The sequence below is a fragment of the Pectinophora gossypiella genome, chromosome 1, assembly GCF_024362695.1.
Source record: "Pectinophora gossypiella chromosome 1, ilPecGoss1.1, whole genome shotgun sequence".
NCBI lineage: Eukaryota > Metazoa > Arthropoda > Insecta > Lepidoptera > Gelechiidae > Pectinophora > Pectinophora gossypiella.
In genome coordinates, this window is record NC_065404.1 from 2,609,891 (window position 1) to 2,628,379 (window position 18,489).

General features: G+C 37.6%; 2 protein-coding genes across 3 annotated transcripts in view; both read left to right on the top strand.

Moving 5' to 3' along the window:
• LOC126376100 (insulin-like growth factor-binding protein complex acid labile subunit) overlaps positions 1-18,489 on the top strand; it is a 265,800-nt gene that overhangs the window by 11,018 nt on the left and 236,293 nt on the right. The window lies entirely within an intron of this gene.
• On the top strand, positions 4,912-8,235 carry LOC126374487 (uncharacterized). Of its 2 annotated transcripts, none has more exons than XM_050021194.1 (3): positions 4,912-5,077; positions 5,388-6,292; positions 8,100-8,235. In XM_050021194.1, the coding sequence occupies exons 1-2, from the start codon at positions 4,951-4,953 to the stop codon at positions 6,272-6,274; spliced, it is 1,014 nt and encodes a 337-aa protein (XP_049877151.1). In that variant the 5' UTR covers positions 4,912-4,950; the 3' UTR covers positions 6,275-6,292; positions 8,100-8,235. The 2 variants fall into 2 exon arrangements, with proteins under 2 accessions (XP_049877151.1, XP_049877217.1); XM_050021260.1 differs by having other exon boundaries at positions 5,388-6,279; positions 8,100-8,233.

Below are 18,489 nucleotides of genomic sequence, written 5' to 3' on the forward strand. Positions count from 1 at the left end.
TTAAACCTGTCGTTTTAGCGGGTTGACAGTGTACTTTTTCACAAAAATTCTTTTTGATACTAATTAACCAACAGGAGATGTAGAATTAACAACAATGTAAATATGTATAGGCAAAAAGCGTGGACGGAATAACTCAGAATCCCAGAGACAAAACTGTCGTAATTAAAGTTGGACATCAAACAACTAATGAATTTTTCATAACCGGCTCTTTACTTATAGCTGCTTTGTTGGAGACCGAAATAAATTACCTTATTTACAATGTAATAATCTTGGCCAGAATTAACAGGGCACTGAATGGGGACAGAATTTACATAAGGATCGTGTTTCTAAATATTCATTATATAAGTTGACAAAGAAGTTGTTCTCTTGACGCCGACGTCTCTTTGAGGTCCCGAGTCAAAACCTAAAGTATAAAATGAGGTGTTAGCTGACACTGTGTTTATTCTATGTTAATGAGAGACTTTTGTTTTCATTTATCTCAGCACCTTAAATTATCATCATTTTATTTAACCGGATTATAGAAAATTCAACAATTTATTTTCTAAAATTGAATTTTCCCAGAAGTACAACTGGCAGAAATTATCTACATAATATAGGCCGACAGCTCTACACAAGAAATCTCATCAATTTTAGCCCATCTGCGATAAGTCCTTGGACTCACTACTCATAATAATTTGTTAGTAATTTAGTGACAATAATCATTATCCCCTCCGGCTGATTGAGGAGAGGCCTGTGACAAGCAATGGGACGTGTATGCTACTAGGTACTATACGACTACTTATGTTCATGTATTTTAATAATTATGATCATCATCTCCCAAGCATTATCCCGATTTTCACAGGGTCCGGTTTTTTTACAGAAGCGATTACCTGTCTGACCTCCCAACCCGAGAAATGCTTTTTCGGAGGTATGTGAAAAAGCATTTCTCGGGAATGTGGGTTTCCTTACGATGTTTTCTTTCTGCTTCGCACGTTATAATCATTTATGATCCAAACATGAATTCTAAAACAAATTCAACAATCATTTGTTTAGGCCGGTGTTTGATTCGAATCTGGGACCTCAAAGTGAGAGGCAAGCGTTCTACCAACTGGGCTACCACGGCTCTATGTTAATAATTATGATCAAAACTTATTATTTAAACTTAATAGTCACTTTGTCAACATCTGTCACTCATCTTCAACTTGAGATGTTTATTTGATGACCTCTTGTTTGAAGCACATGTCAACGTAAAATCTATACAACTCTTAGCGACCTTCGTCACAGCACGACGCGATTCGTGCGATATCAAATGAATTGATGATTGGAATATAGAGTAGATGACAATATCGCATTGGTCTATGATATTAGGGTAAGATTGCCAGTATTGGACCTGCAACAAAGAGTGCGACGTTTGATGACATCATAAACAGGTGAAATATAAGTTATATACCTATAAGTACGCCTTGTTTTCTATTCTATTAAAATATATAAATATGTACTTACAGGAACAGCTATTCAACGTAATTTAAAAACCATTACCTATTTTCAAAATACCCGTTCCGTTTTTTTTATTACCCTTTCTAAAACCCCTTGTGCACATTATTTATATATGATTTACGGGGAGGAAGCAAAGAGGTGGCGATCTCTGACGGAATGATTAATGTACTGATAGACGTTCCCTCATCCTAATTATAATTAGCATATTTTTAGGGTTCTTTCAAGACTCGTTTGCTACATAAACAATAATAAAAGTTACCTGGTGATTATTTAAGAAAGAGCAAATAATCAAAAATGTTATTGTAAATTGAGATTAAGATGAAATTGTTTTATAAGTAGAAGTAACTTTTTAAGAAAAATTGTGGGATGGGACATAAAGGAAACGATTATATTTCTTTAATTCATGTTTATTTAAAATGTTTTATTAATTTAATTCATTTTTAATTTTAAAAACAACCAAACGCCATTTTCCTGTCATTTTTCTCTTAGTACTTACGGAACCCGTGCATTCTAGCCCATTAGGTGTACTTGACTGGTTTTTATTAAAGTTTTATTACGCTGATATTAAACGCCTTAATTATTACCCGTTGGTAGTGTTTGATTGCCCCAGCGTATCAGTTGGGACGACTTTCGAAATTACTGCTACTCTAAAACTTTTTTAATTAAGATAGTTGCCTCCTTATTTGATAACTTTACATCCCGTTTCGTTAGTCATCGAGATAGTTTTTTTTTTATGTAAGAAGCTTTTCAAGTTTCCAGTGGGCGAATTAGGAGGGACTGCTGGGTATGTAATGTTTTGTTTATCGTAACACTTTGTTTTGGTTCGTGGGTAGATACAATTTCATTGCTCTATATTTTTGGTGACTCTAGTGGCCTCTGTGGTCTAGTGGTTAGAGCGTTAGGCTCACGATCTGGAGGTCCGAGTTCGATTCTCGATGGGGACATTGTCGAAATCACTTTGTGAGACTGTTTGTTTGGTAAGGACTTTTCAGGCTTGAATCACCTGATTGTCCGAAAAAGTAAGATGATTCCGTGCTTCGGAGGGCACGTTAAGCCGTTGGTCCCGGCTATTAGCCGTAAAACACCTCCACCAACCCGCAGTGGAGCAGCGTGGTGGAGTATGCTCCATACCCCCACCGGTTGATTGAGGGGAGGCCTGTGCCCAGCAGTGGGACGTATCTATATAGGCTGTTAATGTAATATTTTTGGTACCAAAACAAGCTATCAAATTGATATTTATTTATTTCCGATCTCCCGTTTCCACCGGGTCCGCTTACCTAAGATGAAGATTTGACAGGTCCTGTTTTTATAGAACACAGAATAAGGAATAATACTACGTATAGAACGGTAACTCTCCGCTCCCTACTGGCGCCTGAGCTAGGTTTACCTCACCCCCCTTCGGTCTTACTTTAGTCTTCAATCGTATGGGCGTCAGACGTGGTAATATCCACAGTGTGTTAGGACATGCTAGTAATTTGTGAGGGTATGTATAGTAGTAGTGTGCAGTGCAAGTATGTGTAGCAACTTATATCTATTTAGGTACAAAAAGTATATATATATGGCTTACTTATCTTTTAAATTATTTGGTATAACTTTTAATAACACTATTAAATAACACAACTGATGTAATGGGTATCCTATTGTGATGTAGCTGAATTAAAACTACGTTTTATTCTGTTCGGATTTAATTCTGCTTGGGAAAATAGGACAAGAGAGGACATTTGGTTTTAGATATAGAAGTTAACCAAATTCCTGCGGTCTTTGCCAAGAAACTCTATTAAAAATCAAACTTTGCGCACAATCCTCGGACACAGATTAAATACACAATCGTATTCCGTTAGCCAAACAAAACTTTTTTTCTAAACCTCTTCAGGCAAAGAATGCTGTCGTTCAAATGTAGAGCCGACACGCCCATTGAAGTCCAATTCGATGTTTGAAAGCCAAGATCGCGCCTTCGTAATTACTCGTAATACATCGGCCGGTCTCGGCTCCGTAATGACAGGGTACGTGTGTTCTAAGTTGTGCTCGAACTATACTTGGGTGCACAGAGTAGTGCAACTTAAGACCGCTACAGAGGAAATGATAATGGCGTTCACAGATTTGGATTAGATAGATGGCGTTTTAAAGGCTTTGAGATTACTAAAGGAATGGTAAATGTCGTTTATGTCATGTCTTTATATGCGTAAGGGTAGGAACAACATTTTAATAAAATAAATAAATATTTTTGTGGTAAACGCATAAAAAGAAAAAATAATAAAATCAAGACTGATAAGCTAAGCTTGAATTTAGGTTGAAAATACTATCTGGTACGAAATTGCTTGTCCAATTCGTCATGGGGAATGATCACCCTTGATGTATGGTGTTTGATACCATGGTGATACGAATATTATTCGCAAGTTTTATTGCATGTTACCTGTGTAGGGTTATCGTAAGTCATTTCTGACGGCGGCTGTGACACGGTTGGTCACACACAAAGGGTTTGGTTACGCATTTGCATTGTAAAATGTTTCTAAAGATAAGTTACCCTAAGAACCAATGTAAATTTAATGCATATTTTATAAAAGAACGATTAATAGAACTGTAACTACATTTACTTTTTTTAAATATGAATGAATTATAATGAATATACAAGAAACTCTGTGTTGAAATATACAAAATACATGTTGTTGAAGTGAAGAGTCGCCATATTTACCGTAAAAGAGCTAATAAACTCCCGCCTATTTCCCACCGGGGTAAGCAGAGACTATAGAATTCCATTTGCTTCGATCCTGACACACTTCTCTTGCTTCCTCCACATTCATCAATCGCTTCATACACGCACGCCGGTTCAGAGTAGATCGTACTAAACCTTTCTATACTTTCTTACTTATCCTGTGTTATTTTCTATCCGAGCAAATGCTTCAGCAATTACTATTTCCCCTATCTTTGTCTATATAGTTATCTGCGCGCAACCTGATCTATGCTTGCGCTCTAAGGAAGCATTCCATAATTTGTAGGTTGGAATTGGAATTAATCGCAGTGCATGGCTTACAATGCCGGCCGCAGCGGGGCGCGGACTCACGATTGAATATTTTATTCCATGTAGAACGCTCACATGGAGGGAGCAACGAACTCTTTGACCAGCTGTTCTGATAAGCTTTGCTTTCGAAGGTTTTGAATTTTTAGCGAGTTTATACACCGCCAATATCCAATGTTGATTCGAGTTATAAATCGTTATTTATATTTCGATGCTTCATTCTTCAGATATAAAGTAACAATGTAGTCCTTTCAACCTACAAGGCAATTTCGCACGTGTAAAAAATAAAAATACAATCGATCACTTCCATCGATTTCTTTAAAACCACAAAAAAAGCGCATCGATATCTCTTGTCTGAGGTCGCTGTCACATTCTCCGCTAAACGTCATTCTTTTTTCGTGCGAGGCATAGTGCGCGTGATCTAACTTATTCATTCAAAGAAAAAGTAAATAAACATCATGCCGAAAAGAAAAGTACAAAAGAAAATTGACCGATACCGTGAGAAAATAAAGATTTTAGAAGGAGGCGAACAACGGAAACGCCTTCGGATAATTTATTCCGATTCTTCGGACGAAAATAACTCCGGTAAGTAAAGTGAAAGCATATCAAATCGACTTCTTTCTTCGAGTTCATTAAAATTCATCAAATTCTGATGAAGATTCAAGTGAGTCTTATTACTTTTATTAAATATAGTGAAAATTCGCGTTTTAAAATCCGGGGGGTTGGCCGTGAGTCAACACGAAGGAAACTTTAAGCTGGGGGTTGGCCGAGAGTCAACACGAAGCTATCTACCATTTGCTCGTGACCGTGAGCCACGATGACAAAAAAGATTTAAGTTCTTAATTAATTACGTATATTTTACACAATATTTAAAATGCGTTAATTGCTATTCCAGATGATGTCTTGACGGAGTCAGTGTTTGCTGCTGTACCGTCTGCAGACCAACCCCCTTCGCAAGAAGCAGATATGGCACAGGAACCAGTGCCCGAACTGGATGCTGATTTTTTATCAGCTTTGGGTGACGCAGCTGAGGATACTCCTGGTTTTGGCGAAAATATACACCCAACTCTCGCCGATCGATGGCTACCAATTTTACGCCGTGGCATTCCTAAGGAGCCCAAAGAAAGGTTGCTGAAAGAGCAACTCATCCCGGACAACTGCAAGTTACTAAAAGCACCCACACTCAACCCGGAGATATCAGCTGCGATAACGGAGGCAGCCAGAAACCGAGATAAGAAGCTCGAGAATGCCCAACAACAACTCGGCCTCGGTATCACGGCTATTAATAGGGCTATGGCGATACTTTTTACCAGCGATGACAAAGAAAACAAGGTGCAGGCAGTCAAGATTTTGTCGGACGCCTGCCGAATTTTGTGTGATTTACATTATATGGACACACAGACAAGGATTAAGCTTATCACACCAGCGTTGGACAAGGCCTTCCTGACCATAGTCCAAGATTTAGAGAGAGACGAATCGCTCTTTGGACGCAAACTGTCCGAGAAAATAAAGGCGTCAAAAGCTATAGAGAAACAGGGCCTGCAAATTAAAAAGAACGTAGTGTCTCAGAAAGCCTCTACGCCTTCTACACCTCAATCGACGACTCGGACACGCCCCCAGGGAAACTGGTCAGCCCCCTCCCGCTATCAGCAGTCGTCGAACAGGGGGGGGGGGCGAGGAGGTTCTCACAGAATTTCGGCGACGGCTCACAGGCCAGGGCCTCAGGCTGCGACGCAGGCGAAGAGCAGTCAGAGCAAGCCGCGAGCTGCTCATCGACAGTAACCTCGGTACGTCACGCAGGTAGATTACAACATTTTTACCATTGTTGGCTAGCAGTAACGGATAATCCCGTTATATTAAACTGGGTGAAAAATGGTTTCTCTATTCCTTTCGAAACTGATGTAAGGCAAACTTTAATTCCCTACAACAACTTTACTCGGACAGAACAATTAGAAATGGCCTCGGCCATTAGCAAATTACTGGACTTAGGGGCCATAACTAAATGTGAACCATGTGACCAACAATTTATTTCGAAAATTTTCCTAGCCCCTAAGGCTAATGGTACAAAGAGATTTATTTTAAATCTAAAGCCTTTAAATAAATTCATTAAAAAATTACATTTTAAAATGGAGGACTACAGAACGGCCGCAAAATTAATACCCAAACATGGTTACATGGCAACCATTGATTTGAAAGAGGCTTACTTACTTCTCCCGATCTCTATTGCAGACCGAAAATTTTTAAGGTTCCAATTTCAGGAGGAAAACGGTACTATTTCTCTATATGAATTTACATCCATGCCTTACGGCCTTTCCGTAGCCCCCAGAACTTTTACAAAACTTATGAGGGAAGTCATAACCTACCTAAGGTCGCGTGGTTTCATTTCAGTTATATACCTTGATGATATTTTATGTATAGGAACATCTTACTCCGAGTGTTTAAACAACGTTAGAGAAACCATCCGCTTACTGAAATGCCTGGGGTTTGTAATCAACCAGGAAAAAAGTTCCCTCCAACCTAGACAAACCTGTCGTTTCCTAGGTTTTATCTATGATGCTAAAGATATGTCTATTTTGTTACCGGACGAAAAACGCAACAATATAGCACATCTAATACGGAAACATCTATCTTTACCAAGATGTTCAGTCAGAGAATTTGCACATTTGATTGGCACTCTAACCGCTGCTTGTCCAGCGGTATGTTATGGATGGTTATACACAAAACAGCTGGAAAGAGAGAAGTTTCTCGCCCTAAGGAACTTCGGTTCTTATGATATTAAATTTAAACCATCCGACAAGATATTACCCGATTTGAATTGGTGGTCAAGTAATATCCAGGTCGCAAAAAAATCTATAGGCACCCTTAATTTCGACCTAGAAATTTTCACAGATGCTTCCAGGACTGGTTGGGGCGCTTATAGTAATCATAAGCGTGTAAATGGTGGTTGGACTGAAAATGAGAAGAATTTTCACATTAATTACCTAGAGCTTTTAGCAATATTTTTAGGTCTCAAATGTTTTGCTCGTGAGAGATCAAAGTGTACTATATTGTTGCGATCGGACAATACAACGGCCATTAGCTATGTCAACAGGATGGGCGGAATTCAATTTCCCCATCTTAATGATTTAGCTCGAAACATCTGGCAATGGTGCGAGGAGCGGCAAATTTGGTTAGTTGCTTCCTACATCAACACAAAAGATAATAAAGAAGCGGATGAAGAGTCTCGAAAAATAAATCCCGATATAGAGTGGTCACTGTCAAGTCAGGCTTACCAAGATATTGTTAAAAACTTAGGAAGTCCGGAGATAGACCTTTTCGCTTCCCGCACCAACGCCAAGTGTGATACTTACGTCTCCTGGAAACAGGATCCGGACGCACTCACGGTTGATGCCTTTACTATTAACTGGAAACGGTGGTTCTTCTATGCTTTTCCACCATTTCCACTAATTTTGAAATGCCTTCAGAAGGTCCAGAATGATCAGGCGTCAGGGATTCTGATATTTCCTTATTGGCCTTCGCAGCCTTGGTTTCCTCTCCTAATGAGCATGATATCATCAGAGATAATTTTTCTAGACCCCATTAAAACACTCTTTCAATCTACCTACAGGAGTCGTCAGCAGCTACACGGGAATACCCTGGCTGCAGCGAGGCTCTCCGGTACGCGTTCACTAGGAGGGGAACCCCAGAGGCTGCTTTGAACCTAATGATTGCTTCTTTAGCTAAGAATACCTTAGTTCAGTACAACGTTACTTATAAATCGTGGTGGGAATTTTGTAAAGATAATAATCTTGACTTCTATGATGCTGAGGTATCTCATGTACTATTGTTTCTTACAGAGCAATTTAATAGAGGTTTAGCATTTGGCTCATTGAACACACATCGTTCAGCACTCTCCCTCCTCTTAGGAGGGGATATTGGTACCAACGCTAAAATTAATCGACTTTTAAAAGGCGTTTATAAATTAAAGCCGCCTATTCCCAAATACAATAAAACATGGGACCCTCAAATTGCTTTAAACTTTATTTCAAATTGGTATCCGAATAGAAGTCTGTCTTTGGAAAAAATTACTAAAAAGTTGGTTATCCTATTGGCGTTGTGCACTGCCCATAGAGTGCAAACGCTATCACTTATAAAATTGGATAATGTTTGTATAAGCCCAAACGGAGTCAAGATTATTATCTCAGACATCATTAAGACCTCAGCCCCGGGTCGTAATCAACCTGTTTTATTCCTTCCTTACTATAATGAAAATAAGAGTATTTGTCCAGCCACTACTTTGGAAGACTATTTACAGTTAACAAAAGATCGTAGGCCCATAAATTGCAACAATCTTTTGCTTACATTCAAAAAACCCCATAGAACCGCCTCTGCTCAATCCATCAGCAGATGGATCAAGCAGGTTTTAGCTGCAAGTGGCGTGAGCGTGTCGGAATTTAGTGCACATAGCACGAGACACGCGTCCACGTCCGCTGCTAGCTCAGCAGGGATTTCCTTGGACCTCATTCGCAAGACAGCAGGCTGGACAAAAACTTCGGAAACGTTTGCTCGATTTTATCAGCGCCCTATATGGGAAGAAGGTAGTTTTGCTAGATCAGTTCTTTCGAATGATTCTACTAGTAACTTAAACAAAGATTAGTTAAGTACATAAACAAATTAATATAGTTTTTTGTTGATTTTCTATAAATGAAGTTTCATTTTAGCAAAACCCCAAAATAATAATTGTATCAGGGCAAAACTTTTTGCTCTAAACATCTACATTGTTACTTTATATCTGAAGAATGAAGCATCGAAATATAATAGATGATTAAACGAACTTCATAAGTGAAGTTCTATCATTATTATATGAGTATGCTTCATTCGAAGATATAAAGACCCACCCACCCACAACCTTTTTAAAAGTTTTGCCGGATCTCTAAAGAATGACGTTTAGCGGAGAATGTGACAGCGACCTCAGACAAGAGATATCGATGCGCTTTTTTTGTGGTTTTAAAGAAATCGATGGAAGTGATCGATTGTATTTTTATTTTTTACACGTGCGAAATTGCCTTGTAGGTTGAAAGGACTACATTGTTACTTTATATCTTCGAATGAAGCATACTCATATAATAATGATAGAACTTCACTTATGAAGTTCGTTTAATCATCTATTATATAAATTTAATGGTAGGTATGGTAGTACACCATTTATAACCTATCTATTACGCATAATTGTGCAGCAAGTAAGTATTTGTGAATATATTTGAGTGTGTGAGACTCTTTTTATATAGGTAGGGAACAGACAGATAATTCCAGTCATTTATATAGCAACTTACAAAAAACAAAAAAAAAACAAAAAAACAAATAAAATAACCGTATCTTGTCATATAAATGGATCGTCAGCTGCAGTTGGCCTGGTTATTCAATTTTGGCGACCATCTGCCTTCAGTAATTGTTCATAAATAGAACTTAAATGAAATGAAGCCATAAACTAATTTAAAACCTCTGCTAATGGCACTATAAAAGAGTTTCTTTCATTTTATTTTTTTATTTAATGAGGTCTTTGCTTGGCAAATGAAAAGCTGTGTAGGAAAATTCAAATATATTTTTAAGTCATAATCAAATATTTCAAGTTAGATTATATTATTGTGAGTTTGGATACCTTAAAGTGTAAAAGAAAATGGTTATATTAAATACTTTTATAATTACTACTAACTATATCTATAGCTATCGAATTCTTTTAAACGAAATGGATTGACTGAATGCTACTTAAATTTTATTTAAATGGCATTGAAGTCAAGTATTATTATTATTAGGTAGGTGAGAAAAATTGGGGTGACACAAAACGGGTGTGATATACGGGTGCACGAGCCCCGTGCATAATTTTGGCTTAGATCTGCAACCATTGTTGACTTTCTACTCCCCATTATTACTTTTTACGGTTTAACAAGCTCGTATTTTTACTTATCTCGTTGTGTGAATTGTTATTGTCGTTTTTTGAGGAGGGTGACAGCCCTGTGTGGGGTGTCATTTATTGCGGTGGCATATCTCCGGCTATTTAGTCTTTGACGGGTTTTAAATTGCGAATTTTTTTATTGCAATATATTAACGTTTCAGAATGTTTGGGTGTAGGCTATTTGCTACACTGCGATACAGTCGTGATGCAGCATCAATGCACGCGAAAAACTTCAACCTTTAAACACACGCGCTACAGCGCGACTGTATCGCTGCTTTTAGAATCAAACCAAGCTGACTCTACAGCGAATTTTAAAAAAGGTTTTGTCTCAATTTTGATTAGGGCAACTTAGGCGCATAAGTAATGTAGAAGCAATATAGCATCGCTGCAAAAACAGTACTTAGTAAAGTAGTAGTAAAAGTATAAATAACGTTCTAAAAGCGGTGAAGATTTAATGTAGGTAGCTACCGAGGCCTACAGGTACTTAGCATTTAAATATTATATTAAACTTAGTAAATTAGCATCTTAACCTACTTAGAAATAATACTATAGATAGTATTTAATATAACATTGAAATAATTCAGAGAAATATATTCTATTTGCAACACCATAGAAATAAACACCACTATTCTACTAAATCACAGTACAAAGGTCCATTGTGGGTTGGGACAACTAGCCGCGTTTAAACAACAATTTTCGCGTACAAAAGCCAATTACTAGTACGAAACGTCGATCAAAAGTTACCGGTAAAAAAACTGGTAAAAAATGGCTGACCGGCCCGCTGACCGGTAAAAAGGTCGGGAAAAATTGCCGATATGATCGCCATAACGCCGCGCACCGAAAAATTGCTGAAATAAATATCTTCTCCTTTATTACACGGCCCTGAAAAACACATGATTGATTTTTTTACTACCGAGAAAATGTTTAATTGAATACAGAAATATTTTTGCTCGATGTAAGAAAATATGTTTTCATTAAATAATTACATCCGATTTATTATTTATCTGATGTCGGCATTTGTGTACATTACAAATAATTGTATTTGTCCGTGAAATATTCTACTTTTCATTTACATTGGAAAAAAATACATTGAAATCGGATTTTTCAAAAATATTTTGCCTCTACTTCACGAAAAGATCTTTATTTATATAGACGAATTTACGCTAATCAAATCAGGGAGGTTAAAAAGGCCACATCAAAGCAATTAATCTAGCAAATCAATAGTGCTTTTTGACATTTGCTTGCATTGTGCACTTTTACATGAGCAAAAGTCCAATTGCAGTATTGCCTCTGATCAATTGCTTTGATGTGGCCTTTTTAACCCCCCCAGATCAATAAAAGTAACGAGTTCATAGATCGATTTAAAATCAATAAATCCATCAAGTAACTACATATTAATATCAAACGCCATGAATTGATACTTACACTTTTTCTGCTCGGTTGAGCACATAAAATAAATAATTTCCTTATAGATCATGACTCAGTCCATTTAGCATTCATATCTGGTACACATTTTTTGTAACGTGATATCTTTGTATTGAGCACGGTAGTCAGTGGGCCATGGTAAAGGCTCGGGTTTGATAGGGTTTTATGTCAGCTGAATAAGGTGCTTACAATAGGAACTATTGTGTAGGTTATTGAGTACCAAGGTTAAATAATTATGGCCTTGATGTCATATTGTTTTCTTATTTGTGTATGAATTTCCTTGGCCCAGACGAGGTAACCAAATCTCACACAATTGTTTTCACTTTCAAAAATATTTAATTTCATATATTTTCTGTTGCAGGTAATAATTGTACTCGTACGCTGATTGGTAAGTTTACATACACTGATTTGGTAAGCATACGCCGTCGGAAGGACCCGACAACTTCATCATCCAAAAAAGAGCAGTTCGCACTATTTACCTATAAATGTGTCGTCAGGACTCTCTAAGGGAGCTGTTTAAAGAAATAAATATATAAACTGACGGTCGCAAGTCAATATATTTATGAAAGCATTTATCTCTTTCCGAGAAATTGTGAAATGCATACTTACAATACAACGAATAAAAATAAAATTGGTATTCAAAATTCTAGATTAAGTAAACTAAATTCTAAATTTATCTTTTTTCGGGTTACGTATACGTTTTTACAATAAAATAGCAGATAATATTTTGAATTTGGCAGAAAATAAATTTAAAGCTCATGTGAAGCTTACTTTATGTAAAAAAGCTTATAATAAGATTTATGATTACCTAAACGATAAAAATGACTGGTATTAAATGTGTTCCTCTAGTTATTAAATAACTTGTTAAGTTAGGTACAAGTTAGTTACAAGTTATTTAATAACTAGAGGATTTAAAAGCTGTGTTGCTGTTACAGTTTCTTGTCATTTCTTCTCAGCCATAACAACTTGCGTTATGACTGACGTCGATTCAAAATGTTAAATTGACCTTCAAAAAGTTTATCCATGACAATTACGTACTAATCTGTACCTATGCCTATAGTAAGTATAATTAAACAAATTTTCAATTAATATGGAGTTATTACCAAACAATCATAAGCGTCGATAGTTTTCATTCGACAAGAATTATCGAAACGCTACGTATGCTCAATCATCAATATATAGGTGACTCTGACACAGATTCGAATGGCAATCTGTAAATAGCTGTAACATCTAGCATTTGTCGTGAATGAGTTTCAATCACGGATGACGTACAATACGATCTCATTACTAATGATTGAACAGGCCATCTGTCGAGCGAATGAGTAATCGATCGATATTATGAATCGAGGGATGCGTGTTCGATTTCTGCTCCGCTCGAGTTATGATAGTGAATTAGTTGGCGTTATGTTTGTTATCCTGATTCATTGTGGTTAAAACTTGATTGCACTTTGCGACGAATAGATTGCGTGCTAATGTAAAAATACTTAAATTGGTTCTCGCATTTGATACAAATACATTGTTGCCATTTCATGAGTTAACCATATCAAAGTTTCAAAATTAGAATAGGGTTCCGTTAATAAATATAAAAAGAGAACCTTTGAATAGGTACATCATCATTTATTATGTTATTTGTAGTACGCCTAAACAAGAACTTAACTACAAAATAAATATCAGCTTTGTCTGCAAAAAATACCTGTAATATTTAGTAAAAATATATATTTAAATATTATATTATGGCTTGTTTTTGCTGAGTATTCATGAAACACATTATTTCAGGCGCATAAAAGGCCTGAATTCCACCCCCTAAAAGAAAGGTTGACTAATAAAACACGCCCGTCAAACGTCCGTCCATAATCCGGTTATAACTAGGCGTAACCGGATTATGGATGTCTAGTTGTAACTGGTTATAACCGAGTATTGGCTGGTCGTAAATTTTACGTCAGCCAATAACGCCAGCAGGCCGCACTATGCCCGCCGTGTCAGCTTTAATTGAACACTGAACACTTGTATGATGAACACGATTGAACACAAAATACTTGGTTATCGGAAATTAAATCTCTGGCTAAGTACATAACTAATTTTGATACAAATTATGCGGCTTGTTGTTCTGTTGTTCCTTGATAAGGTACTTGAAAATTAAAATAAGTATTTTTTGTTCGCATACTTACTTCAAGTCTTATTAATAAATTACTAATATATAAAATAGGTAAATTAGGTTAGTAGGTCTCCATTCTAGAACCACATTCAAAAGAAATATATCCTCAATAACAAAAACAATGTAGGAAAAACAAATGGTTCAAAACAAATGCCAGACAATACGAATGAACACAAAACACATCCTTCGTGTTCATATAAAATGTAGCGTTCATATCTTCAAGGATGAAGTAAAGAAATATAAGAGGGAAAACCAGCCTTTATTCTGCTCGCGACGAACATTATCAACTAAACTGAGATGCACAGGAGCTATTCTAGTGAGAGCGATAGAGCGTCAAGTGGCGATATATACATATTTATCTTTAAAGTTTTGAAACAGGTGGGAGTTAACGCAGATGCCAGAATCGACCAGGTATATAGAGCATTCTCCAGACACTTAGAAAAGTAGACTGTTCTCAATGCCAACAGATAAAGCTGGTTCATCAATCAATTTCGGCTAACATAAATCAATAGAAATAGCTTCTGACTTTCCGCCAATGTAGTAACTTTAGCTAACTATTTCTTACCGTCTCAATCGCTTGCAAAGAGACAGCTATCATGTAAGAAAAGAAAAGTGGTGTAAAAATAGTATAAGTCTTTATTCAAGAGCACTCGGCTGTCAATGCTTGTGGAAATAAAGTGCATTTTACCTGCGTTTTGTTCGCTTAGCTCGATGTTCAAACAGATAAGTCTTCCGTTATTGTTTTGTTGTTGAAGTAAGGGACTTATCACTTCTAAGTTAGTATTAAATTGATTGTACATTGAATGGAAAACGAATACTACTTCAGTAACCAGCGACTGGCCACAACTCACGAATTTTGACTGTTAATCTGTGTGCACTAGCATTTATTACCTATAAATAACAGACCGGTATCCTTATTCTTCTATCGCATGGGTTGTGAGGTGAATTACCAACCTCATCAACCCTGGTGTCAGGGTTATTATTGAGACGCCAAAGGCCCCTGACTTGGCTCGTGTAACGACTACATACTTACATTAGTAAGTAGTTACCGGGACCAACGGCTTAATGTGCCTTCTGAAGCACTAATAAATAAACATAATAAACTCACTCTACGTAGTAATCCTTACTATGGAAAGCAGAGCAACAAGTGATCAGAAACCAACGAAGTCTTTAGGATGAACCCATAGTATAAAATCCAGCGAAGCTCTTGTGGTAGGATGTATACTTAGATATAATTCTTATATATAAAAACGGGATAAACGTTAGGGAGACGATGAAATTGAAACGAAGATCAAAAAGCCAACAAACAAAAAAAATATATATCGCGACTAAAAGTGACAAAACCGCTCGATAAAATTCGGTTAAAGCAACTTCAACTTTAATATCTTGGCAGTATTCGATCACGTTCTTGTAGAGACAGAAAAAAATAAAAATCTCATTTTACAGATTATTGTGCTCCTGTAGGAGCTATCTTCTGCCTACCTCTTTGGGGATACACGCGTGATGCTATGTTGTTATGTTATGTAGCTATCCTGTCAATGGCACTTCACACGCATAACATAACATAATTAGCCTATATTCGTCCCACTGCTGGGCACAGGCCTTCCCCCATTTAACCGGAGAGGGGAGAGGGTCAATGACACTTCATTCATAATTAATAAATAAATTTTAAACCAAGATAAAACATTTCAACCTATCTATCGGAGATTTTATATTTAAATACTTAAGTAGGTATTTAATTTAAACTCAAACTTTCAAAGTATTTGCTTGAAACGATATTAATGTATAATGTACATAAATGTAGGACTTTATAAAAATAGAGTGCTCAAAATAAGTTTGTACTTTAGAAAGATTTATGCAAAGTATACGGATTCTTCCATGTATGCATGTACAAAAGCCTCGCAAAGGCTGTATTATCGGCATTTTATAGAGAATGCGTTGCCTTTGAATACGACTCCGGATGTTATTTACCCGTAGACAAGATTTTCTTAGTATTTATGTTCCTTGTAGGTGTTGGGGATATAAACAATTTTATTTTTAAAACAAGCATGTTGTGGGCACTTTGTGCTGTTTTGTGTATGCGGAGTTCAGTCAGTTGATGCGTGATCCTGTATAACCTTTCCGATTTCATTAATTTATTTATTTCGATCAGCCAGCTTTGCTTTTTATATATTCTCTAATCAAAAAAACGTAACTACCTATAATACATAACATACCGACACCCCAAACGAATAAAGGCGTAATAGCAAAACATCAATTTTACAGGAGAGCAAAAAAACACTAAAATCGTTATAGCTCTGTTGCTAATTATCCGAGAATATCGAAACATACATCAGCGTACGCATCAAAAAATAATATATCCAGTGCATAATCAATGATTGTGTTCAAGTAACACATTTATGTAAAATAGCTGAAAAACCATTTTAAATTTTTATTCGTCTAAAGATATTGACATATTTTTTTTGTAAACGTTAACACGCCTTTATTCGTTTGAAATATATCAAGACACCTAAAGATAATGTATCTTTACATGACTTATTGACTGAAAATGTCATCGACTGGCTGTTTCGTAACCGTGAATTACGCCTTTATTCGTCTAACCTTAGTAATTAACCTAGAGCGTATTCATTCAACACTACTTTTTTCGTCAGTTATAAAATAAAATATTATATCGTAAGATTATCTTACGATGAAAAAATAATGACAAGTTTTGTGTGAATAACGACGTCAAAATTAAAAAAAATTGTATTTAATATAAAAATATTAAAAATAATAGGCATAAACTACATAATTTGGTTTCCTTAAAACCTCATCCTATAAATTGTGATAAATTTTAGCCTAAAAAGAGTCCTCGTCATACTTTTTTCGCAAGATTAGTATGAAATACACTTATCATTGCCAGTTTTTGTTTCTGAGCACTGGGGACCATTAAAATTGAAGCAAAATAGTAATTTAATGATTGGTTTTATTCATTTAGACATCACAGATTTTTTCTATTTAGTTTTAATCATAATAAAAGCTCAAAACCTTTAAATAACAATCGGTCATTCCTCCACAAGGAACTAAATGAAACATAAATTCTTCTAGAGATCAATCTTAAACTTTTAGATAATTAAAAAAATATTTTTTATTGTACTTTAGGACTAGAAATAATTTCTTGATTGTGAAAAGAAATCTAAACATAAACATAAAGAGATTCACTCACAAAATAATTAACAATCATAGAAATCAATAGTAGTAACCAACGAATTAGTCATGTAACATAAAATCAACAATGTCTCATAAAAAAACTTAAATATGTAGTTTTAAATCCTCTTCTTCTCAAACAAACATTTTCTTCATTTCAAACTTTTACGAAAAATAAAATAATATTGAAAATCAATAAATGTGGTTATAAAAAAAATATAATTATGAACTATCTTCGTCGTCACTGGCCCTGATCGGTTGCTCTTGATCATCAGTGGAAAATAAAGTATTATAAAATAAAACCTTTGATAATGACTAGGGATACAAGCCGTTGACGTGGCCTCAGTCGCCGCCCGCAGAAACGGGCGTGGCACGTGGATGGGACACGGCGGGCGATAATCGCCCCTCCGTGAGCCCGATGGTAAGTCATGTCCGAGGTGCCGCCAGCGAGGTCGAGCCCACCGGGTGGTTCCCTGTTGGAGGAGGCCCAGTGAGCGCCCGTCAGCTGGCGGTGGTGTCAGTCCGGTGAAGCTGCTCCGTCGCCGGAGCAGCTGGCGTCAGTTGGGCTGGAGGGGGGGAGAGGACTGCTTCCACTGCCACTGGAAACGTCAACTCATCCCCCGGGGGTGGCCACGATCCTAACTACTCGACGGGGAGTAGTGGATGTGGGCAGCCCCGTTCCAGTCCGGTGTTGGTGTTCATTGCCCACCGGTGAGTTGGCCCAGCAGTGATGCCAGGCCAACCACGATGATGGGCACAGGGTCAATCCGGGAACGAATGGCGGCCAGTACGTTGTGGAGCAGCTGGATAGTCTGCTCCAGTACTTCCAGCTTCTCGCTGGAGGGGGCCGGTGGTATCTCCGCGCGGGGCTTCGCCTTCTTCCCTTTGGTAGGGGCGGCGACCGCTTGGTTCGGCGTCGGAGTTGGCGCTGGCTGCTGCTCGACGATGGTGGTGGCAGTGGGGGCCGGTTTTGCCCTTTTGCGGATGCGCTTAGGTCTCTGCGGCTTGGGCCCGGCTGGGCCGTTCGCCGCGGCCATAAGCGAGCTCCGCGCGGTCGGCTCGGTGTTGGGGTCCACTGTGGAGGCCGCTGATGGGATAGCTCCTCTCGCGCCGGTCATGGGCGCCGCACCCGCCTTGGTGTTACGCAGCTCGCGTAACTTGACCGGGCAGGAAGAGCTATTCGCCGGGTGTGTTCCCCCGCAGTTTACGCAGGTTGCCGGAACTTTCCGGGGGCGCAGGCACTCCTTGGCCGTTTTTCACCACAACGGACACAGGCGGCAGGGCGGTGGCAGTTATGGC

Excerpts from the sequence above, each read along its gene's own strand:
- LOC126374487 (XM_050021194.1), top strand. The coding sequence starts at position 4,951 with ATGCCGAAAAGAAAAGTACAAAAGAAAATTGACCGATACCGTGAGAAA. Across the intron at positions 5,078-5,387 it reads TTCGGACGAAAATAACTCCG|ATGATGTCTTGACGGAGTCA; the intron begins GTAAGTAAAGTG and ends TTGCTATTCCAG.